Source organism: Archocentrus centrarchus, chromosome 22 (assembly GCF_007364275.1).
Source record: "Archocentrus centrarchus isolate MPI-CPG fArcCen1 chromosome 22, fArcCen1, whole genome shotgun sequence".
NCBI classification, from domain to species: Eukaryota; Metazoa; Chordata; class Actinopteri; order Cichliformes; family Cichlidae; genus Archocentrus; species Archocentrus centrarchus.
The window spans coordinates 21,647,017-21,672,056 of NC_044367.1; the positions used below are offsets into that span (position 1 = coordinate 21,647,017).

Genomic DNA, 25,040 nt, shown 5'->3' on the forward strand with positions numbered 1-25,040 from the left:
CGGGCAATTTCATGAGTTCATCAAAAATTAGACATGAAAATTTATAGTAGATTAGTAGTACATGTTGTAAAATATTTTCCATAAATGGGAACACACTGTTACTTACTGAATCAGTGAAAAAAATTGATACATTAAGAATACAATTAATAATTTGTTGAAAATGACCATACACTGTGCCTTGTTATATACAGTACTGTGCAAAAGTCTTGAGCCATCCCTCATTTCTTTCTTTTGCTTCCAAGGAGCCAGATTTTCTTGGAATTTTTTAAAGTGGTCTTGAGCAATAGTTCTCCAGGCTTTCTGAAGGTCTTTCAAAGTTTTTCTTTGGACATTGACTGCTTTTTCACTTATTTTCAGTCCAGTCCTTGTAAATGTAGAAATGGCTGAGACTGAGTGAAGTGGCATGAAATGTCATCAGAAATGTTATCAGTGGAAGAAGCCATTCTTAAGGAGGGGAAACAGGGAGACAAGGCTGAGGTATGCCAAATCACACAAGAATGGGACTCAAAAATCAGTGACAACAAGTCTCATGGAGTGATGAATCCAAGTTTGAAATCTTTGGTCTAAATTGTCATCAGTGTTTACCTTGGAGATCAGGAGAGAGTGTATACACCGATCTGTAAAATATAGTGGAGGCTCTGTCATGGTTTGGGGTTGCATTTCACCCAGTGATGTCAGAACTGAAAAGATCCCCAGAGCATAGAAAGGTACTGTCAAATTTTGAGCCACCATATCATACCATCTGGAGAGCATCTGATTAACAACAGCTTCATTTTTCAGCATGATAATGATCCCAAACACACTGCCAATGCAGTAAAAGTATACCTGGGTAGAAAAACACACAGTGGAACACTATCAGTCATGGACTGGCCTCTCTCAAGCCCAGACCTCAACATTATTGAAGCAGTGTAGGATCACAGTTGACAAAAGAAAAGCTTTGAATGTCCTTCAAGAAGCTGACAGAAAAATTCCTGAAGGCTGCTTGAAGCAATTACAAGAAAGCTGCCTAAGAGAGCTCAGACTGTGTTGAAGAATTAAGGTGAGCATTCCATACCTCACTAGAAACATACCAACTCTGTTTTTGCCTTGTTTACTGTATTTCCATTTATATTTGCACGTTTCAATAAATCATTGCAATTAATTCCCATTTTCCTAGTAAAATGAAGAGAAATGAGTGGTGGCTTGAGACTTTTGCACAGTATTGCAAGTACAAAACATTTTCAAGTGCCAGCTTTGCTTTGTACCTAGCCTTCAATAATAGACAAAATAAGATCCGAGGCATTTATCTCATAAACAAATCAGGGCGAAATCTTTACACATTCAGATCAGGTTTGCCTGGCAAGCTTTACTGGGAGCTTAAAATACAAATATATCCTCTATAGCTCTATTTTCAGACGTTTGGTGGCGCTAAAGTCCTGTAACTACAGGTCTTCTCAGGTGTGTTTATTTTCATACGCTGCGTCACGCTGCGGATCTGAGGCATGCTGATTACGTCAGGAGAAAAACACTCCCGGGTTTGTTGTCTCCAACAGCAACTGTGGTAAAAGTTCCAGAAATGCCTGTGTTAATGGTACAGTGTGTCTAAAACAATACACAGTGTTCCCCCTGAACACTGTGTATTGTTTTATGAAGTGAACTCCGAGTACGACTACATAAAGATATGGTTTATTCATCATAGCCGTTCACTGCTACAACACCTGACAGTAATAAACGGCAGTGATTGGATGTTAAGGGATGGAAGTCCGAGAACCATTCTATGTTGATTTTCTTGTAAAATAAAGTTATAATTATAAATTACTCACAGTTCACCAATTAAATAAACATGACATTTTAAAAAGTTATTTGTATTTATTAGAAACTTCTGCTGTTTTTAAGTACATTTTTTCACTAATTGCCTATGATTACTTTGGTTTTGTTTAGGTATTTATAATAATTATTTATTTCGTAATCTGTTATATAATCTATTCTATCGTGCACTGATTTTTTTGTTTTTTGGTTGCTTTTTTTGTCGTTCTGCTTTCTATTTTTATTCTTATTGTATCTTAGTTATTGTTTGTGCTCATTGTTACACCTTTGTCGCTGCTATACTGAATTTTTCCATCGTGGTACAATAAAAGGATTTCTTCTTCTTTCTTTTTTTTTTAATTAACTTGTACTTGAGATTGTTGTATTCCTTTACAGCGGGGAACATCTTTCGCTAAAGAAAGATAAACCCCGTAATAATAAGGTTACCTAGATAACAACATGTTTACATGTTGGCCTGAAATCAAAGAGGGTGTGTTTTGCCCAGAGCTGTGGGACACGTGTGGACAAATACTTCGGCCACGAGCCTTACTGTAAACAAGCGGATCATTCCCGCTACGCTGCGTCTGTGGAAATTTCCACGTAGATGACACTGCAGCAGCGGTTCCCAACATTTCAAAAAAGCAACCCATGGCCCACATCAGCTTGCAGGACACGCCTAAAAGCGAACCCACTTTTTTCCATAATTCCTATTGGCTACTACGAAGGTGTGTCGTTCAACTTGACGTCAGACGCTCTATATATATCAGGACGCCTCCCGGTAATAAAATAAAAGTTTACAACATGCTGTAAACGATTGAAAGAAATCTAAAAAATTTTATGGTGAGCAACAACGATTTTATGACTTAATTAGGGCGAAACCTCTTTGATTCTTACAGTCTCATACATTTTCAGTGCATTCGGGAAGCTATAAAGACCGCCCCCTCCTGCACCACGCGGATACATTCAGCATCCTCCGGTGCAACATCTCACTGAGCTTTCGTCAGACCTTGAGTCGGGTTCATTTTGACCGGGGAGATTTTTCTTCCTAAAATGGCTTTGAGAGGAGCGCTTTCCCGTCTTTTCAGAACTCATCTCAACCACACTTGCCAGCAAAGCAGAGCTCAATCGGTGGCCGTGCTTGGCGCTCCGTTTTCGAAGGGACAGGTAAGATTTAGTTGTTTTTTAATTATTATTATTAATAATTTCTAACAGCCTAGCATCTTTAACAATCAATAACTCGCTTTTTTTCTTTTCCCGACAGAAAAGAAGAGGTGTGGAGCATGGCCCTAAAGTCATCAGAGATGCGGGGCTTATCGAGAGGCTTTCAAATTTAGGTAGGTGACGGGCACGGATAATAATGGAGCTCCTCGAGGCGCTGTGTTATGTAACTTGTCGGAGGGTGTAACCTCCAGCCTGTTAGACTTTTAGACAGATTAACTGCTGCGTCCGGTCTTCAGCCAGCCTGTTACATCACCGGGAGCCAGTAAATATAACAAATGACATGTAACCTAGGAGAGGCTATTTGAGGGACCGGGTTTGGAGAACAAAGTGATTTACGCGCAAGTGCAGTTTGAATCGGTTTGAAGCTTTGCTCATCAGATTTGCAGTATAATACGACGTGTAAAATAGGATGTAAAATTACTTCTTTGTAGGCTGAATGAATATGTTTTGTATGTTTGGATGTCAGATTAAAGCCAATGCAAGCGAAAAAAAGACTTAACATCCTCTCCGGGGTTTGATGTAAACCCTCATCAAAATATTCTTGCCTAATGACTACAAACTCAGGTCACAGGAAGAAAAGAACAGACAATACAATAACTTGTCACTGAGTCGCCAGCACACACACACATTACAGGGCGTTGTAATAACTGTTCACAATGCACGCTGGTTTCTTGCTCTTTTTTGTTACACTCATTCCAACCCCCCCCCCCACCGCGATTCTTGCTCCTGCTCGTAAGAGCTGAATGGTATTTCCAATGTGTCACTGCAGTCATGCGCTCTTTTACTTTTTATGTGCTGTAAATTCAAGTGCCCACGACGTGCAGTGTGAAAAGGAGTTCTTATTTGAACGAGAAAGAGACAGCAGGTGGAAAGGATCCATTCTGTGCGCATGTCATTGAGGTACCATTGTGATTGAAATTCCACACCAAACGGGGGCCGGGGGAGGGGATTGACCAGAGAAAAGCATTCATGAATAATGTGAGAAGAGCCTTCAGCTCCAGATTTTTAAATGCTGCTTAGCAGGCTGTGAAAAGGTCATGGCACAGCCATCCCAGGGTACTTAAAGTCTATCTGTGGTCCAGGCGTGGATAAGTCCCTCTGGAGTGATAAGGTTAATGTAGATTAAAATGGCGCACACACAATACAAGTCATAATGGCCTCCGCTAATTGTTACAGTAAAAGTTTAAGTTCTTCCAATTAATCTGTTTTATTTTTGGTTAATATACTGAAAAATGCCCAAAGTACTGTCTTGAAATTTCACATAAAAAGCAGGCTCCAACTGTAGGCAGCAGTAGGCAGTGATACTTTTTAGCTCCCAGGATGCCCATGTGTACCACAAACTGTTTCTGTCTCTAGACATATCATAGAAAAAACGAATGCAGTTGTGTGTGACAATGCCAGCTTAATGCAGATCTTCACCTGAAATCCGATGTAATCATAGTTCGCTCTGTTCCAGACGTCAGTTGTAACCATGTTATGCAAAAGGAACAGCACATTTGCGCAACAGCAACACTATTTCTGTAGTGCATCACTGAGCTACTTTCATTTTTTTGTGTGTGTATTACTTTTACTTTTGTATATTACTTTTTTATTTTCTGTGTGATGACTTTGAAGCCATTTCTGTTCTCCTTTTTGTAAACTCACAACCTTACTGTTTATTTCAAAGTGGTTTTAAAAAGCAAAATTAATATCTAAAAGTTTTTGAGAGATCTAGCTGTTATGTCACTAACAGAAAACACATGAAACCAACACTAAAAGCAAACAATGAAAAGCCCATCCTTTTGACAAACTTTGAATTGTCCTGCAAGATGCTCACAGTTGCATCAAAGGCTATCCTGTCCTGTCTACGAATGGTCATGAGCCACAGTAGTCAACGTTAGATCTGCCTGGAGTAATACTACACTACCGTCAAGGCTCATATAGCCAGATGAACCCTAATATGGTGAAACACTCCACATGTTTATTCACAGTCTATATCTAAACCTTTTTGGTTTTCTACAGCCACCTAGTATAGAGCAAACTGCAGTCACTGAACCTGACCCAAAGTGAGAAACGAGACTAATGGAAAGTGCTCCGTCACTAAAGTTCCACCGCATTGAATGACTCAAATTCATGAGACTGCAAGGTCAGACGAATCATGTTAAGTCATGCTATGGGAGCTACGGATTATTTGGACTGTCCAGCTGACACCTGCAAATGACACGTATGGCCTGCTAATTACAAATGCTCAGGCTGTTCAAAACCGTCAGGTTGCAGGTTCCCTTTTTCACATGTCCTGAGAAAGGAGTGCACTCCTGTTCAATAAGTCATTGTAAACTGCACCAAGAGTGAGACAGCATGAAGTAGTTTAAATATATGAATGTTTGTTGTTGTGTTTTTAGACTATTCTGTGCATGACTTTGGCGATCTCAACTTCCACCACCTGGAGAGGGATGAACCCTACATGGATGTAATTTCCCTCGCACTGTGGGTGCAGCAATAAGAGGCTGTCTGGTGCAGTGAGCAGTGCTGTCAGTGCTGGGCACACTCTCATTATGCTGGGAGGTGATCACAGGTAAGTATAGACAAGATAGCCTACTCTGTACAAGCAGTACAGTATTTAGATAGGTTTCCAAAGGGCCCTTTTGCAAGTATATTTATAAGGCTGCTCTTCCTCTGTTATAGCCTTGCTATGGATCAGTGAGCGGCCATGCCCAGCAGTGTCCTGACCTGTGCCTTATCTGGGTTGATGCTCATGCAGATATCAATACACCCACACTTCTCCATCAGGAACCTCCATGGCCTACCTGTGGCATTCATGCTGAAAGAGCTGCAAGACAAGGTGAGGAAAAACAGCTTCACTAAAAAATATATTTAAAAAAAACCCTGCTATTGTGCAGTTACAGAAGGTGAAGTGCTATTTTCATAAAAATGAAAAAATACTGTTTCTTTCAGTCTCTGTATTCATATATAGGACATATAATAGACGTCTGATGTATTATACTACCTGTTTTTGTATACCAGATGCCAGATATCCCTGGGTTCTCCTGGACCTAAGCCATTTCTCAACTCAAGGGACCTGGTGTACATCGGACTGCGGGATGTAGACCCTGGGGAGTAGTAAGTACATACTCATTTTTAAACTTTTAGTATGTAAAGCTGATTTGCACTCTGAAAATAATTTTTTTTTAATTATTTTGCAAATTGCAGCCAAATCCTTAAGAGCCTGGTATCCAGTATTTCACCATGAGAGATATTGACAGACTAGGCATCCAAGGGTCATGGAAGTCACTCTTGACCACGTTCTGGCAAGGTATTATTAACAGATTGTAATAGATGGCAATGTTAATTGAATTTAAAATGTAATTATTTCTAATGTGTATTTTTATTGATGTAATAAAACCAGTTATTAACTGAAGTGTTTCATTTCTTACCATCCTGATAGAAAACAGCGACCGATACACTTAAGCTTTGACATCGACGCATTCGACCCATCTCTGGCCCCCGCCACAGGAACCCCAGTGAATGGAGGTCTGACCTACAGAGAGGGCATCTACATTGCAGAGGAAATTCATAACACAGGTACACATCACCGCAGTTATGGTTATCATCCCTTTGGTCTTTTAAAAACACTATCACGTGACAAAGAAATACTTTCAATCAGCAGCTGCACATTTTCTAGATTCCTTTTCTTAAGGGTCTTTGTGTTGATGTGCAGGTCTGTTGTCAGTCATGGACCTGGTAGAAGTTAACCCTGTCCTGGGGGCCAGCCCTGAAGCTGTGGAGGCCACCGCTTCTTTAGCGGTTGACGTCATTGCATCGTCACTGGGGCAGACGAGAGAAGGTGCTCACGCATCCATGGATGAAATTCCCGCTGTGAAAAAGGACACAGAGCTGCTCCGCCTCTGAGAGCATAAGGAAAGCTATGGACTTTACCACTGTCATCCCTGACCATTCCACAGTTTTAAATATAAGACTACAAAGACTATATCTATTAGAAGGAGACCTTGGTGATCTTTTTGCTGCGTGGTGTTATGTTTCATTTTGACAGCTAAATTATGTCTGGATTCATGAAAACTATAAAGTTTTAAATCATGTTAATAATGCGGAGAAAAGCATTTGACACAATTTACACACCATTATACTTATTCGGGATACAGCAATATAAACTTATTTTACTATTATATATAATAACTTAACTCAGGGGTGTACCCTGCCGCTGCCCTGACAGCTGGGATGGCCTCCTTTCTTGCAAACCTGCAATAAGTAGTTACAAAATGATGGATGGCTGTTTAAATGAAATGTATGGGACACAGCTGCCCACATATTTATCATGTTTGGTTTATGACAGAACTCTTGCACTTGCACTTGCATCAGAGGCTGTGCCACTAGTTAAGACCAGAAATATGCTATCACTTTTGTGATAGCTGTAGTTACTGTATTTTCTTTAGACTTTACTTTTGTATTTTTACTGTGAACCTATCAGTACATGGACTATAGTGATTTGGACTATTTCAGTATCCCTGGAAAAGTAATTATTTAATCATTATGTTTGAACTGATATATGGCTTGTTATCTATGTTTATCTTAATATGGTCACTGAATGATTATTGTCCTTGTAACAAAGAACTTCTATTTTGGTCTTGATTAAATTTTTTGTTTGTTCGTACAGCTGTCTTCTTACTTTGCACAAAGTATAGCTACACTGTTTCACTCCAATATGTGAAATTCACTAGTTTAATTTAGTGTGGTAACCATAGTAATACATGCTCAAATAATTCTTATGATGGCACTAAATAAGTAAGCAAAGAACACCAAATTTGACACCTTAAAGAGAACATGAATATCTACAACATTTCATGCATTCAACCCGAAAGTTGCTGAGAGATCACCAAATACCCTGACAAAGAATCTCATGGTGGCTCTTCTGTAGGGAAAGCCAAGTTATTAGTCATATTATCAACATATTTAAGCTATTTCACAGGATAACCGGAACATTTGACCTCCAAGCAGAAAAGTGAAGCCTTCCATAATTAATGGCAACAAAAAGTTCATTCAACACTTGAATGCACATTGCTGTCTGAACAACACAGTACCTGTTAAATTGTTGTTGCTGGTAACACAAAAGAAAATTTACAGATTAATTTAAAAAATGATTTGCAAATAATTCAAAAACTTTTTTTTTATTGAAAACAGTGAAAATAGTACAAAAACAATACATCACATTCTGAAGCTGAGAAATGTGTGTGTGTTTGTTTTTAAATTCTACACTCATTTTAAACTTCATGCCTGCAACTTGTCTCAAAAAAGTTTGAGGAGGGGCAACATGTCTAGAAACGTCCTTTAGTGCTTAAAAAATAGCTCAGGAACATGAAAACTGGATTTTTCAGCAAACTGCCAAAACATGCTCTGCACAGCAACATGACTCATTAAAGTGTTAAACTGGCCTGGCTGCAATCCAAACCTGTCAACAAGGCTCAAGTTAAACAATACAATTCTCAGTTGTAATATTTTATGTTGTCTTTGTAATATTTTCAACTAAATATGGAAACCAAATGATTCAGAATCACTGCATTCTGTTTTGATTCACATTTTATACAGTCCTGCTTTTTATGGAAAAGGGGTCACTGGTGGCCTTGACCCCTGTGGTAGTAAAAGGGTTTAAAAGATATTTCCTTTGCCAATGCTCCTAATCTAACTCAGACAGACACAAGCAGGTCAACAAACCTGTTCACATACTCCACAGCACACCAGGTAGGCATGATGTAACAGAAAAAAAAACTGTGTGGCAGGTGTACCGTTTCCCTAACTCCAAAGCAGAAATCATGTGGCCAATTATTTGAGAATGAATTCCATAGTAACAGGTGCCGTTTACCCTCCATTAACCTGGTCTGGTGTTTCCACAGAGGATGTTTCTGTTTAAACCGTTTGGCTTCCTTCCTTGAAAATATCAGATACAATGCAAACTGAGGTTAAAGATTAACTTTAATGAAGAACACCAAATAAGAAACCATGATACCTATTTCTAACAGTGATTTTGTATTGTACAGTAGTTTTACATTAACTGTTAAGAACATTGCATCTGTATTAAGATGTTGCATCCATTTTTTATTCACACATCTGATTTAGTCCCATTTTTTACACAACCACGTAAATACTGGGCATGTCAACACTGTTGGTTTCAACAGGTGCCATTTCATCATATTGTAAAAGACATTCACACATCAGCAGTTGAATTTGAGCAGTTTTGTAACCTGATCTGAGAATTTTCGAGAACTGCTGCCAGTATCAGTCACATTTCCCAAGTACTGCCATCAGAGAGACATGTGGGGGGTAAGTAGTTTTGACTCAGCCAAGATTTTACAGAGAATCATCCGTGGGATCTGTAACAGCCAGCAGACAAGTCCAGATCATCATCCTGCAGGACATCACTGGGATTAAGTGACAGTGCAAATCTTAGTTCTAAGAGCTTCTGTAGGGTTGGTCCATTAACAGGCTCGCAAATTGCCATTCAGGTTAAATGATCTTCACCTGCTGATGGACAAAATCCCCTTTCAGTAAAGGTTCATCCTTCATTGCCCTCAGAGAAACTGCTGACTGAAAACAGCAGGACAGTGTTATTGATATGCTATTGGATAGTCAGTGGAGACAGATATCCAGAGTCTGAGTTTGCCCCGGATCCACAACTTATAGCAAAGTTTTCTCATTTTCGGAAGAACTTCAGGTAAATCACAGCACCCAGAATGGCCAGTTCCATTAAAATGATGACACCCAATAGCAACTTGTTTGTCACCAGCCTGCAAGACAGAAAAGAAACAACAATAAGCTGCTCAGACTTTGCTTGAATATTCCAGGATGATTTAAATAGACCCCAATCATCAGAATCATAAGATACTAGTGAAATTATTGGTGGAATTGGTGGAAAATAACTCAATAAAATATTCCTGAACACTTAATATGGGCCTATTATCTTTTTCCATATTTTCTGTCATATATAAACTGTTACACTGTGAGATGTCAGCCTATGTGCAATAATCCCTGGAGCCAAGAGTTCAGCCTTCAGACTGCTCTAAATGATCAGCTTCATTAAAAATTTTTCTACTCTTGGATCTGTGTGATGTCAGTGAGGGGGATGTCCCTAATATAATCATCTCAGACACACAGCTCTGCCATAAAACTAAAAAAAAAATTCTCATTAAAAAAAAAAGGGGATAAACATGGTGTGTGATGTCTTCTAGGGCACACTTACCGACGTGACATGGCACGAAGAATTTTTCTACTGCGACTCAGGTTTTCTCCAGTATTCACAAGCTACACAGAAACAACAGACAGAAGAGATTTAAACAAACCTACCAATCTCAGGTTATAGCTTCATCCTACAGTACCATGCAAAAGTCTAAGCCACCTCTCATTTCTTCATAGTTTGCTAGGTTAATGGGAAATAAGTTCAGTAATTTATTGAAATGGGTACAAACATACATGGAAATACAGTATATAATCAAAAACAGAGTTTGTACAATTCTAACAAGCTTGAAAGTCGATATTTGGCCTGAACTCTCAAAGCTCTTCTTTAGATGTTGGCTGCCTTTTGTTCTGTTTCTCTGTCAAGATGATTCTACAATGCTTCAATAATGTTGAGGTGCAGGGAGGTCAATCTATGATTGATAGTGTTCCATTGTGTGTTTTTCTACCCAGGTATGTTTCTACTGCATTGGCAGCGTGTTTGGGATCATTGTCGTGCTGAAAAATGAAGCTGCTGCCATTCAGACGCTTTCCAGGTGGTACTGCATGGTGGATCAAAATCTGATGGAACTAATTACAGAAGCAGACAGGGCTGGACTCAAGCCAGAAGTACAAACTACGAATCGCACAGAACTGGAGAGACGGAGGACTCAGCAAAGAACAGTGGGAAAACTTAAACATGCACGTGAATAATTACGGAAACGAGAAACACATGGCATGTGGCTGAACTAATCGGGGAAAATAAGACAAAGGAAGCAAAACTAAACACAACGCTCACGAGACACAAGACCAACAAAATTAAGCAGAAACAAACTAACACCAAACCGAGATAGAGACTTGGGAAAATACACAGAGAACGAAAACAAAACAACGTGACGGACACAAAACACTGGGTCATAGACCCAAGATGATGACAGCATCTATGGCATCAGTTTGAAAATCCTAGATGACAGCTTTATTCAGTTATCAAGGTCACAAGATTTTCAGAAAACTTGACCTCCAACCTTGAAGTCAAGGACGCCGAGATTCAAACTACCGTAGATGCATCTATGGCATCAATTTGAACATCCTGGGTCACATCGTTCTCAAGTTATCGCGTTCACAAAGTTGAAAGTTGGCTGCCCGCCTACCCGGAGAGGTGACAATACCCAGTCAGCCTTTTTAGGCTGAGGGGTAAAAACATGCCTCTGATGACAGTCAGGTGCAAGGACTGGACTGAAAATGAGTGAAAAGCAGGAAAGCCTGAAGCACTATTACTCAAGACGACTTAAAAAAATTACTAACAAGTCTGGCAATTTAGAAGCATTGGAAGCCCATTTCCTAGCAAAATATAAAGAAAGGGGTGGCTCAAGATTTTTGCACAGCACTGTTCATGAACACAAGAGTAATAATGATTCACAGCTCACTCTGTTTCTGGTTCGGTCCAGCTGTTCCCTCTGGTCTCCCAGCTCCTCGATGATATCTGTGCCGATCTGGTCCGTCTCGGCAGCGATGCGCTGACTTCGTTCAATACTCTGGCTGGCGTTATTCAGAGCCTCTGTACCCTGGAGAAGCAGAGCTCTCTGGGACTGCAGGTGTGTCTGCATAGATTGGGAAAAAAGTGACAAATTAAATCAAAGTTAGAAAAACCAAAGTAGATTTATTCTGGCAATACACTTACTTCTTTAAATAATACATTACAGTTATCATGCAAACTTAATGTTAGGATTCCTAAGATATACCAGGCAGTCAGGGTTGACCTTTTTCTCTTATATTTTAGATAATTTAAACATTTCTTTCTTTTAATTTGTTGTTATTATCTAACTGCATTGTAAATGTCTTTATGTGATGTGAAATAGTGCAATCTTGACCTGTAAGTGGTGTTGGAAAATAATGTGAGTATTTGCAGAGCATATTGTGTAAAACTGATGATGGTTTCTTATGTCCTATTTGCATGTGTTTTCTTATATTATGGTGCATTGAGCTCTCTCAGTGACTGGATGCTTTAAATATCTTTGTGTATTTTATTTCTTCCTCTAAACAGACCCAAAGGCCCTTCACTCACACTGTGCTGATTTTGTGATGAGTAGATGCCTTGATGACTTCCTTGCACTGTGTTGGACGAGGAGCCAAACCCAGGCGCTGAGTTTTTCATGTCCCTCTGCAGCTTGCCTAGGTCCCGGCGGTACATACGCAGCTTTGTGCTCATTGCATTCCGGTAGGACAGAGGGGCAACACGCAGCTCCTCTTCCATTCCTTGTAACTGGAGACAAATGAGAAAATTTTATTGTTTGAGGAAAAAGGATCTCACTGAGTAGAAACAAAGATAACAACGTTGAAACAGAGATCAACTTAGCTCGATGTTTGCCAGTGACCTGATTTCAAAGTCAAAATAGGCTACTTCCTGTTTGATTCTAACTAGTTTTAAACAAGTAACTGATGTAATATGTACAAGCATGATTCTGTGATATTTTACTTCAGAATTTACTCAAGCATATATCATCAATTTACTCACTAGTCTAGGTTTAACCGACCAAATCTACATCAACTTCATAAAATGTCTCCACCTCCACAAGTTACAACATTTAAATACTGATTGAATTCATGCATAGTTAAAAATCCACTAGAGGTGTTAATTACATTTAATGAGAGGTTCTTGTATTTTCTGTCTGCTCTCATTCTCATTATTCAAATGCTCTATGTGACTATGAAAGATCCATCCATCCATCCATCTGTCGATCTACATACAATATACATTAAATATTCAAGAACAAACTGAAGAGCAACCCTTCCTCGGGTTTTTAAAACTGTAACTGCAACAAGAATGGCCGGTGGATAATAACATATAGTATTGCTGCAGAGTATAACAAAGATGAAGCTGCAAAACTTAAAACTGCACTTTGCCATCCTTTGCAGTAACCAGATTTCAACCAAATTCAACACCTGCAGGAGATGCTGGACCAGCATTTTCCACAGTGTTCCTCATCTTCAAAACTGGAAAAAAAAAAAAAAAATTTAATTCCTCCCGTAGACTTGTACGATCAATTCCACTGTGCACTGAAGCTGTTCTGTTAGCATGTAGAGGCCCAACATCTTACTAAAAGACCCTACGTTGCTTTTTCCTTTAATTTGTCATTCTTGCAGTTCAACAGCATCATAAATGCCTTTTCAAATAGGCACGTGACCTCAGAGTTAAACTTAGTGTAACGGGGTTGCAAAAGATAACATGTCTGAATTGATTATGACATAAATACCCAGGAGCACAGAAATGTTGTTTAATATATTTTACGTTTTTAACAAATATGTAACAAGATTACACATAACAGGGTTGCAAATCAGTGCTAGCATTAGTGGTTTCTCAGAAAAAAGATCTGAGCTGTGGAATGTAACCCACCGTGAAAGTCAATGATAAATGTTGTTATGTAAATAAAGGAAGGGACGTTTGAAAGTCCCTTTTTTTGGTAACATGGGTGACAGGGTTGCATTGTTAGAGTGACAATCTAGTCAGAAAAGACTGGAAAAATACAAAATCACAGTACCACGCTGGACTTCACTGAGCTCCTGAGAGCGACCCATTCTTTCACGAATATTTGTAGAATCAGTCTGCATGCATAGGTGCTTGATTTTATACACCTGTGGCCATGGAAGTGATTGAAACACTTACATTCAATGACGTGGATGTTAAAAAATGGTTTAACAAACAAAAAAGTGAACTTATAACTTATTTAACTGTTGTCAAAAAGCTGGGACTTTTTTGGAGGGTTCTCAAGACTATTTTGTAGTTAAAATAACATTTTGGGCCCACTTTTTCAACAACTAGGTTAACATTTTTTTCTCTGGACTGGTGTAATTTACACAACAAATTTATATTTTAGTATTTTGCGGATGGATTATTTTCAAATTCATAGGTGGGCCAGAAAATGTCCTGAAATTGTAGCATGGCCCACAAACCTTATTCATCATGACACGGGATACAAGGAGTGGAATTTTGGTAGTTCACTACTTATTTCTGTGGTGGGAAATTGCCCCCAGTTTCTTTCAAAATTAATTTCGCCCTCAGCTTCAGTGGGAAATTCTGTGTATTAACATGTAAAAGTGAACTCTGGCCAGCTGCAACTGGGAGAAGAGAAGCTGCTCACCACTTCTTCAGCCTCTCCATGCCTCTCATCGAAGGTCCTCACCAACCTCTTCCTCTCCTCTGCAGAGGTGACAACACAAGGGTTACTTTAACAGCACATGACTTCAATTATAATGCGTAATTATTTCTCTAATCTCGGATTTATGAGCAGTTATTTACCTCCGCTGGATTTCAGAGCCTTTTCTGGCATCAGCTTGAGTTCATCATACAGTGATTGGTACATTTCGTGCAACTTCTCGAATTCCTCCGACGACATTTTGCCGTAACTATAGTTTAGATGTCCTTTCTTAAGAAACTATTTTGTATTTTGGTGTAAAATACAACAATGATTACAGTCACAAGTGAAGGTATGCAGTTTTGCTTTGACGATAATCAGTTCCTCGGGATTCTTCCGCATGATTTTTGACCAAACGTCGTAACTCCGGAACAAAAATCAAACGCAAACATATTAAAATGTAATTATTTTTTACTAGATATTACACTGGAAAAAATTTACACCACGTATTGTGTTATACTTTTAGAACAATAGCCAAATATAGAGGGAAGCATCTTTAAAATCACTTGGATAATTATTTTTTACGATTATTTTACTCAGGCGCTACGCAGACAGCTTTAACAGGGCTTTCTGGGGAATGTAGTTTTTAAACCGCGCTTCCTGGTAAACGTTTGTGTTTACTCTGTTACTGAAAGTAAAGTATTCCATACGTAAATGTATATCTTATAACATATTTCATGCCTTCAAAATATGATCCCCTCATCGATGAAGACGAATTCCCTCATAATAAGTGTCTATAGCAAATTTTGAACTACAGATCTATTTAGAATGTATAAATAGCATATCTGACCTAATAAATGGATGATTAATCCTTAATGTTTCAGAGAGCTGGAAGGTGTACTTTTTTAGGTTTAACGACATGTTTTAAGAGAAAATCATGTGATATCACACAAAAGACATCAAAACATAACAGCCATAATGGTTTAAATATATTTTACTGAAAGTGAAAATGGCAAGTATGGCCTGGAACTGTTGAGATTTATATAACCATGTATAACCATTACAACTGTTAAACACTGTTCTCACTGCTATGTCATAAAAACATCCTCATGAAAATTTACAACATTCAAGAGACTTTATTTGCCTTTTGTATTCGCACCCAATGTGCGAGTACACTCACACCTATGGGCAATTTAGAATCACCAATTAACCTAACCCCAGTAACTGCATGTCTTTTAACTGTGGGAGGAAACTGGAGTACCTGGAGAAAACCCACGCAGACATGGGAAGAACATGCAAACTCCACACAGAAAGACCCCAGCCAAGGTGGAATCAAACCTAGGACCTACTTGCTTCACAGCAAGTAGGTCCTAGGTAGGTCCTACCATTTATATTTATCAATATTAATTTGACATTAATCAACACTTAGTGTACAAAACTTGTTCATTGCAAAAACTGAAATGGCATCCCAGGTGCCTTCATAATCTTATGTCCCTCCCTGGTCTGTGTTTTAATCTCAGTTAGCTCAGAATAAATTGATTCCAATTTGTTTTTTTGTTTTTGGTTTTTAGATTATTTTGTTACATTGTTACATTGCAGGTGCCTGTGTTTGCAAATACAATATAAAGTACACTATTTTCTGGATTTTAACCATAAATTTAAATTAAATTTAACCTGACATCCAGATCTTTGAAAGAAGGCCAGAATCCCTTGAGGAAACCTGCACAGCCAGGATGTGACAGTGTTACCTCCTGTACTGCTGTGCAGCCCTACAGATCTTATGTCTACGGCTAGGCACCCTGTGACCTCTACATGACCTTTGTTCCTCACATGCACCTCATATAATCACTTATGCTGTTTTTGTTTTATTTTGCATTGTTTAAACATTAAGAGCATTAACACAAATGATGATCAGGCAAAAGCAAAAACAAAACTGGGAGTTATCCAAAAACTGAAAAAAATCATCTAAATAGTCCCAAGCCTGCAGTGGTGGAGGAAGTCTGCCTTTTCATTTTCAATCTGTATGTCAGTTTTTCCATCACCAGGACCTTCTTAACAACAGTGAACCACTGTCTATAGCTTGGTGTTTCAATCCTTGGCCAGTTTTTAGTTAGAGTTTTCTTTGCTGCTAAATCTTCAACAGGTATTGGTGTTTTGGATGCATATGTCCTTTAAAGTGACCCAAGTATAAGATCAGACATGATTGGGGAATTATATAACCAAATATTTCACCAAGAATAGAATGAATACTGTCCCAGAAGGGTTTTATTTTTCCACATCCATAAACATGAGTATGATTGGGGTTCCATGTGTTCACACAATCTCCAATATGGTTGTTTAGTATTTGTCTGTTTGCCTTTTAATTTGAGGTGTTACAAAATACCAAATCTGGCTCTTCCAGCTAAAGTCCTTCCATTTGACTGAGTGATTGTGTTGTAGAATGTTATCCAGACATCACTCCACATTTCTTCTGGGATTTCTTCCTCCAGCTCTTGTTCCCATTTTTTTTATAAAGTTGATTGCACAATGGGAGCTGCCTCTTGATAAGCTCATGCAAGTGTCTTTATAATGGGATGTATTTTATCCTCAAATTTGTCTTATGTTGCTTATATATTAATCCCATAATTGTAAATATCTAAAGAAATTCTGGTTTGTAAGATTGTATATGATTTTCAGATTGTGAAACCTCTGCATTTGACCCTTTTTTAATAAGTATACACATGGCTGTAATACCTTTTTCCACCCATTATTTATTCTTCTTATGCTGTTTCACTGTTTCAAAGACGAGCAGGTGCCTGTCTCTGCAGGAACATAGACAGATCTATCACCAGTGTCAAGGTCACCTTTGAACTCTGTCACCACTTTCCCTTAAAAAATACACAAACAGATGTTCCCTAAAAGTTTGGTCCAATTTGACCCAGAACGTCCTCAAGTTTTGTGTTTTTTGGGTTATTTCAGAAAATGTCATTACATTTCAGCCTAAAAGTGGGTATTTTTACTGCTGTGAAGGGGATATGATATAATCAAAATGACCTGTGTGTGCATAGTAAAAATTCAGCAACATCTGAAATTAAGCCACCCCATCTGTGTCTTTTTGTAGTGACATCCGACTGTAAAATCAGAAGATATACACAATCAACACACATGGACGCAGTTATGTCACTGTACATCTCCAGATCCTGTCTTGTCACGCATTGAACTACAATCCCATGATGCTATGCGCGGTTCATCCTTCACCCCTCCGCTGCAGCTCGCACCCCCTTTTCTGCTTTGACATCAGCTGTTCCGCCTACACATCAGTAGCATCCTGCTGGAAGAGGCAGAGGAGCGCAGATCCGTAGCATGATGTTTCTTTTATTAATTATCGCGGGCCTCGGAGTGGTGACGCTGCTGGTGATTTTATTCGCACCACAAATAAGGTAAGCAGCCAATTCACGCGCTCAGTCATTGTAATATAAATCCAGAGTTTAACACTGGATGCCAGGGCAGGTTGTTAGTTGGTTAACAAGATGTTACAAGGGTCTGGGTAGTTACTATGATGAGGTTCATTTTGATTATTGAGCCGCCTGATCGTCATTTTTAACTGTGTTACGTTAACAGTGAATTCTCACGAGGCTCGCTGATCAATGAAATAGAAAGACGGAGCTGTGGGAGTTTTTGCACAGATGAACCGGGTGTCTTCCGTCTGAGCTGCTCGGGCCTATCAGCAGCCTGCGCGTGGGAGGAGTTATATATGCATGCAATACTCCAAGACAGCTATTGGTTATGTGGCGGCCCTGCTCAATGGCGTGTGTTTCGCACCACTTGCACAGTTCATGATCCAAGTTTCTATATAAATAATTAACCCGGGCTGTCCACATTGCCAGCAATAATGGGGACATAACTGCTGCACTTGGTGACAAAGTGTGCGTAGTATAAATTAGTGGTGTGTGTGTGTGTGTGTGTGTGTGTGTGTGTGTGTGTGTGTGTGTGTGTGTGTGTGTGTGTGTGTGTGTGTGTAGAAAATATGCAGCAGGAGGAGTGTGCAAGTCCACAAGTCGTCTGGATGGGAAGACGGTCCTCATCACTGGAGCCAACACAGGGATTGGGAAGGAGACTGCCCTGGATCTGGCAATGCGAGGTGCCGCTTTAAAGCCATAACCTACTACTGAGAGAAAACAGCAGTCTCAAAGGCAATAAGGCTGAAATCAGTGTCATTGCTTAAAAAAAACAAACTAATATGGACCATGTTATGATCGGACATAATTAGTTGTGGTGCTTTCAAGGTTATCCTCACTTCAAATGTAGTAACCCAAAATACTTATGACTTGTATGATTTTCAGATATTCAATATGTCACCATTCTTGGTTAGTAATGTCACTTAAAAAGAGTTATAAAGTTCTATTTTGTTTTAATGAAGAAAAAAACTAACACAGCATTTCATAAAAAGAACCTCATACTAACTGACAAACATGGTGTTATTGATGGATCCATGAAATCTGCTCTCTACCAGAAAATCCTGAAGGTGAACATCCAGCCATCAGTTCATGCTGTGAAGCTTAAGCACACTCGTGTTATGCAGGAAGACAATGATCCAAAATACACCAGCAAGCCCACCTCTGAATGGCTCAACATAAATTGAAATGCTTTGGCATGACACTAGACAAGCCATTCATGCTGGAAAACCCTCCAGTGTGGCTGAATTAAAACAATTCTGCAAAGAAGAGTGGTCCAAAATTCCTTCACAGCGATGTGAAAGACATTGCCAGTTATCACAAATGCTTGACTGGAGTTCTTACTGCCAAGGGTGACACAACCAGTTATTAGGTTTTTTTCCCTTAATAAATGAAATCATCATTTAAAAACTGCATTTTGTATTTACTCGGGTTATCTTTGTCTAATATTAAAATTTAATTGATGAGCTGAAACACTTGTATGACAAATATGCAAAATAATACGAAATCAGGAAGGGGTCAAATACTTTTTCACACTACTGTATACTTCGCAGCTTTAAGGGCGCTTTTAATACTTTTTACTGTATGACATTGTAACAATTTCAATCTTCCAAAGCTCTCCCAGATTTCCAGCATGTGAGATTGAATGAATACTAGACCTTGAATACTAAATTGCATTTTCTAAAAGCTTTCTTGAGTCATCAGTGAAAATGTTTGACTTACTAACAGGTCACCTTCAGTAAAAGCCTCTACATATCAATCTTTGTCTCAATCTCTTTTTTAACACTTTAGTTGCTGCTTCTTTTTCATGTTGGCAGGAGCTCGGGTAATTATGGCATGCCGAGATGTGGAAAAGGGTGAGGAAGCTGCAGCCAGCATACGAGCAGCTAACCCCAAAGCACAGGTGGAGGTTCGAGAGCTGGATTTGGCAGATACGTGTTCTATACGAGCCTTTGCACAGAAATTCCTCAGAGGTGAGCATTGGTAGCTTTTCCATACTCGTATCAACCTACAGAGCCAAAGTGCATTGTTATTATCTTTTTGTGCGATGCTCTCTTCTTCTTCAGAAGTCAACCAGCTCCATATCCTTATAAACAACGCTGGGGTGATGATGTGCCCCTACACAAAAACTGTGGATGGCTTTGAGATGCATATCGGAGTCAATCATTTGGGTAGGGCTCTTATAGAATCTATTGTAATCAGTGAATCATTGTAATTATTGTCCACAATCACTGTATATCAATCAGTCTCTAATGTGGGAGCAGTTATTCCAGAAATATAATACGCTGAAAGAACGACCCTTACATGTTGCAGGCCACTTCTTGTTGACGTCCCTCCTGATTGGGCTTTTGAAGCGCAGCGCTCCAGCCCGGATTGTGGTGGTCTCCTCTCTGGCACACAACTTTGGCTGGATCCGTTTCCACGACCTTCACAGCCAGGGCAGCTACAACAGCGGATTAGCATACTGCCAGAGCAAACTGGCAAATGTGCTGTTCACCAGAGAGCTGGCTTGCAGACTCAAAGGTACACAAACATAAAACATGTAATCAGTCATACAAAATGTGGGAGAAACTGCACATGACCTGCTTTGGCAGCTATAATGTGACAACACAGTCTTTCAAAAGGAAGTTTTTGAAATGGGAGTAAACCTGAAATTCCACAGAAGATGTTTTTACCTTAAATTCTAGGTAATTCAATTATGACAAACAGTGGGTGTATTTCTTTCACAGGTACCAATGTCACAGTGAACTCAGTCCACCCGGGGACAGTGAACTCTGACCTGACCAGACATTCGACTCTTATGACGATATTGTTCACTGTGTTCTCCATGTTCCTGAAAACTTCACGGTAAGGAGCACAGACCAGCATCTACTGTGCCATCGCAGAAGAACTGCACTCTATCTCTGGGAAACATTTCAGGTTGGAGACAAAGAAAGTTTAAAAAAAAAAAAATCTGTATAAACACAAAACTGGAACTTGTTCCTGCTTTAAAATGTTGCATCAAGACCACAGAGCATTTGGCACCTTTTAGTTTACATGAGTGACTCCAACATGGTTTTGCCATTAAAGACTTAGTCATTGTAATTAATTTATTAGCTTGTTGTTACGCTGCTGGGACTTTTTAGACCAGTGTGGGGACAGCATTATAAAGGAGGGGGCAGGTGAATCAGAGGCCTTCTTAAAAAGATTGATTGGTATAGGCCATCCGTTGATCACAATAACTGTCAGCAGACTTCTGAAGAAGCACTAAGCTGGAAAAGGAAACTATCTGGGTAACTAAGTTGTCCACTCCACATTAACACAAACTGTCTACAAATGGAGGAAATTCAGGACTTTGGCTACTCCTCTTTAGAGCAGTCGTCTGCATAGGCTGCACCACAGAACATAAACAGTCTGCCTATTCTGTGGCTTGCACCAAGAGCACAGTGTGTAATCTAACACCATTCTGGTGCTGGGATGGACCCCTTTTGTCTTCAAAACTGCCTTAATTTTTCATGGCATAAATTCAATAAGGTGCTGGAAACATTCCTCAGAGATTTTGGTCCATATTGACATGATGGCATCACACAGTTGCTGCAGATTTGTCAGCTGCACATCCATGATGGGAATCTCCAGCTCCATCACATGCCAGAGGTGCTCTATAGGATTGAGATCTGGTGAATGTGGAGGCCATTTGAGCACAGTGAACATGTTGTCATGTCCAAGAAACCAGTTTGAGATGATTTGAGATTTGTGTCATGGCGCATTATCCTGCTGGAAGCAGCCATCAGAAGATGGATACACTGTTGTCATAAAGGGATGGACAGTACTCAGGTGGGATTTTGATATTTCAGCAATGCTCAGCTGGTACTAAGAAGCTCAACATCTGCCAATAAAATATCCCCTACATGATTAAACCACCACTACCAGCCTGTGGGTGATACAAGGCAGGATGGACTCATACTTTCATGATGTTTACTCCAAATTCTGACCCTGCCGTCTGAATCTTGCAGAAGAATTGGTAACTCGTCAGACCAGGCAATGTTCTTCCAGACTTCTGTTGTCCTGTTTTGGGGAGCCTGTGTGAACAGCAGCCTCAGTTTCCTGTTCTTAGCTGACAGGAGTGGCACGAGACATTTTTGCCCAAAGAACTGCCGCTTACTGGATATTTTCTCTTTTTCAGACCACAGCAGTCTCTGTAAACCCCAGAGATTGTTGTGTGGTAAATTCCCAGCAGATGTCTGCAGTTTCTAAAATACTCAACAACCATGCAACCTTCAAAGTCACTTAAAAAAACAAAAACAAAAAAAAAAAACATGCGGTTAAATTAACAGTGCATGCAAGCTGAAAAAAGTGGAACAGGTTTTGAAATGGTTAAGTCAGATTCCTGATCTTAACCCAGCTCAGATACTGTGGCCTAAAATGAAGAACTAATGATGAACTGAAAGTTTTGTAGGAGCAGCTCCACAAAACATCTGATGGGAGCTGTTGCTGCTAAATGATTTTCCAGTCTGCAGTGTAAGTGATTGTTCACTGTACAAATGTTTGTCTGTTATTAGTTTAGTCAGAGTTTTGTCTATAACTGTGACATAGATGAACATCTGACTGTCTTCTAGCATTTATTTTTTAGGGTTTGGAGCTGAGTGACTGCTACTTTTTATTATTAAAAAAGGTCCTTGGGGGGGAAAAAATCTGATATTAAAGCTTATAATATCACACAAGGTGAAAGACGAATGCACCCCAGGATGATGACTCATAGCATCATACACTCTTATGTAATCAGCACTCCTCCTTCATTTCAGTGACTGCACCCCTGCCTTTGTGGCCCCACAGGGAAGAAGTGAGGAGACAGCGAGGAGACTGTGGGACGTCAGCTGCGAGCTTCTTGGCATCGAGTGGGACTGATTCAGCCTCTAACTGCCATCTATCTCAACTCTCCAAGGAGTCCTTAACAGTCATGTTTTTTCATTAATTTAATTATTCCATTATCGTTTTCTTGTTCTGTGCTTTCCTACCTAATAAGCAGGTAATTTAAGAGGTACTATAATGTGAAGTTGCTTTTTTGTGTAATAATATATTAATTACATTATAATAACTTGGGTATTTTTGGTGCTCTACAACAGCTTCTCAAACCAAAACCACTCAACTGTATTATCTTGTAAACACAAATACCTTTTTGACTTTATATTTTTTGTGACACAATGTGAATAGTGTAGGCAAAAAAGCAACTTGATGTGTTGTAATGCTGTAGGATACAGAGTGGGGTTAACACAGGGTAAAAGACCAGCATCTTTATCAAGTATTGTGTATTTGGAAATGATTTTTCCTGAATTTGCAGTTAAAGTGCTTGACTTTAGTGCCAGCATTTTCTTAAACAATTGCAGGGGTTCTTACAGTGTTTCCAGGTTGATTAAAACTATTGATCTATCAAACATGCACGTGAGTCTGAGCCAAAAATCACTGCTTAAATTACATGTATTTTGTCATAACTCTACTAGTTGACGTACAAGATAAGCCTTTTTTCTATTTTAGACAATAAAACAGCCAAGATTATGTCCATATTTCTAGCATTTTTTACCCCATATTTGCATCAGTGTGATCTGCACATTCCTGCAAGAATTACAGTTTTAAATTTCTAAGGATCTCTTTAATCATGTTTCCTTTGCAGCATTCACATGCAGGTTTGCCAGGAGTTTACATTGTGTGTTTTATACAGGTGAAACATGCCTTTTATTACACTTACATTCATGTTACCAGTTGAATGTTTACATTTTATGTAAATAAACAGAAATATTACTATAAAGTTGGTTGTCTTCTTTTGGCTGCTCCCTTTAGGAGTTGCCACATCTTACCCTATCCCTTGAACCCCCTTCTGTCTTCTGTCACATAAACCCTCCTTCACTACATCTATATCTTCTCTGTTGCCCAATATATCCACTGTCCCACCTCTGCACATGTCCAAACATCTCAGCCTTACCTCTCTAACTTAGTCTCCAAACCACGCATCATGAGCTGTCCCTCTTATATATTCATTTCTAATCCTGCCCATCCTGGTCACTCCCAGTGAAAATCCTGAATCCTTGAATCCTTTTAAATCCACATCTAAGAGAATGAAATGTATGAGTACATAAAAAAAAAAAAAGATGGACAAAGATGATTTACACAGAACAAATGATTCAGGTTTCACTACCACATTGTTACCGATAAATAAAGTAAAAGAGAAAACATTACAGAACTTAAAGCAAAGGTGTCACATTTTCACCCAAAGTTAAAATATTGATAATAAGCAAATGTCCCCAAGACTGGATGACCAACCAGTGAATCCAGGCAAATGTCCAGGGGCCCCCTATCCAAAAAGCTGGGATGCTTTTGTATTCAAATAAAAAAGGAATGCATAGACATGTGCAAATCATTAAAATCCTATATTTATTTAAAAATAGCATAAAGGCAATACATCAAATTTTGAAACAATTTTAATTTTTTTTAAATTTATGCTCATATTGAATTAGATGTCACCATGTTGTAGTGGTGGTGGGGTCAGTCGCAGGAAGGAGTGGTGGAGCAATGTGTTTGGGGAAGCAGTGCCCGGTGATGAGGGTGGCTAATTAACCTCTCCTCTGATAGCAGGTGCGGGGCTGGAGAGGCGAGACGAAAGATACTCAGCAGGGAGCCTGAGAGGCAGCGCTCCACAGCCGGGCACAGAGATTGCCAACAATTGTGTGTAAAGAACTGTGCGAGTAACAGTGTGTCTGAAAATGCAGCTTTCTAACAGCTGCAGGGGGAGTTACCACAGTTGTGTAATGCTGAAACAAAATCACTTGGAACATCTCCGCATCGCAGCTGCTTTGTTTAAGTGGCAACACGTCAAAACATGACAGTGCAAGAAAAGGGCACCAAAGAGAGCCTCAGTCTTTCACATCTGTTTCACAATTGTAGAATAATGTTTCTCAACATAAAACTGCCCGTGGTGCATATTTTCACTATAATGTAAGAGAATTGTGACTAATCTCAGCAATGAATGAACATCACAGCATTACAAACGTGCGTAATTCTCTAGTGGAAATCTTCAGAAGCATTTATGAAAATTATTGTTATTGAACACAGTTTATTGCACAGTTTTAGTTATGAAGTTTGCTATTCCAGCACCATCCACAATCATGATCTGTGGGGTTGAGCTGATTTCAGATGGACTGAGGCAAAGTGGAAAAACTGTGGCGTGGTCTCGTGAGTAAAAGTGTGAAACCCATTTTAAAAATCATGAACGCTGCGTTTTCCATCCAGCTTATCA

The 25,040-nt window shown here is 39.3% G+C and overlaps 3 protein-coding genes across 3 annotated transcripts; 2 read left to right on the forward strand and 1 right to left on the reverse strand.

Moving 5' to 3' along the window:
- Window positions 1–2,586: 2,586 nt before the first annotated feature.
- arg2 (arginase 2) lies at window positions 2,587–7,654 on the forward strand. The gene is given in 13 exon segments (XM_030718209.1): window positions 2,587–2,949; window positions 3,047–3,119; window positions 5,388–5,457; window positions 5,459–5,564; window positions 5,671–5,774; window positions 5,776–5,827; window positions 6,010–6,039; window positions 6,041–6,105; window positions 6,196–6,209; window positions 6,212–6,256; window positions 6,259–6,298; window positions 6,431–6,567; window positions 6,704–7,654. Coding segments are annotated over 13 exon segments (1,041 nt in total). The 5' UTR covers window positions 2,587–2,835; the 3' UTR covers window positions 6,895–7,654.
- A 574-nt stretch (window positions 7,655–8,228) lies between these two features.
- On the reverse strand, window positions 8,229–14,734 carry vti1b (vesicle transport through interaction with t-SNAREs 1B). The gene is made up of 6 exons (XM_030718208.1): window positions 14,504–14,734; window positions 14,346–14,404; window positions 12,272–12,469; window positions 11,634–11,807; window positions 10,235–10,296; window positions 8,229–9,782 (listed from the first exon to the last, which is right to left on the reverse strand). The coding sequence occupies exons 1-6, from the start codon at window positions 14,598–14,600 to the stop codon at window positions 9,689–9,691; spliced, it is 684 nt and encodes a 227-aa protein (XP_030574068.1). The 5' UTR covers window positions 14,601–14,734; the 3' UTR covers window positions 8,229–9,688.
- A 2,893-nt stretch (window positions 14,735–17,627) lies between these two features.
- On the forward strand, window positions 17,628–23,526 carry rdh12 (retinol dehydrogenase 12). The gene is made up of 7 exons (XM_030719371.1): window positions 17,628–17,758; window positions 18,341–18,459; window positions 19,591–19,746; window positions 19,840–19,944; window positions 20,087–20,296; window positions 20,503–20,692; window positions 22,555–23,526. The coding sequence occupies exons 1-6, from the start codon at window positions 17,682–17,684 to the stop codon at window positions 20,622–20,624; spliced, it is 789 nt and encodes a 262-aa protein (XP_030575231.1). The 5' UTR covers window positions 17,628–17,681; the 3' UTR covers window positions 20,625–20,692; window positions 22,555–23,526.
- The last annotated feature ends 1,514 nt before the right edge of the window (window positions 23,527–25,040 follow it).

Bases quoted from the DNA above. Each gene is read 5' to 3' on its own strand.
- rdh12 (XM_030719371.1), top strand. From the start codon at position 17,682: ATGATGTTTCTTTTATTAATTATCGCGGGCCTCGGAGTGGTGACGCTG. The intron at 18,460-19,590 runs GTGCCGCTTTAA...TCATGTTGGCAG, and splicing joins CCTGGATCTGGCAATGCGAG to GAGCTCGGGTAATTATGGCA. The intron at 19,945-20,086 runs GTAGGGCTCTTA...TACATGTTGCAG, and splicing joins TATCGGAGTCAATCATTTGG to GCCACTTCTTGTTGACGTCC.
- vti1b (XM_030718208.1), bottom strand. From the start codon at position 14,600: ATGTCGTCGGAGGAATTCGAGAAGTTGCACGAAATGTACCAATCACTG. The intron at 12,470-14,345 runs GTGAGCAGCTTC...ATTTGTCTCCAG, and splicing joins ATGGAGAGGCTGAAGAAGTG to TTACAAGGAATGGAAGAGGA. The intron at 10,297-11,633 runs GTGAGCTGTGAA...GTTTCTGTGTAG, and splicing joins TGGACCGAACCAGAAACAGA to CTTGTGAATACTGGAGAAAA.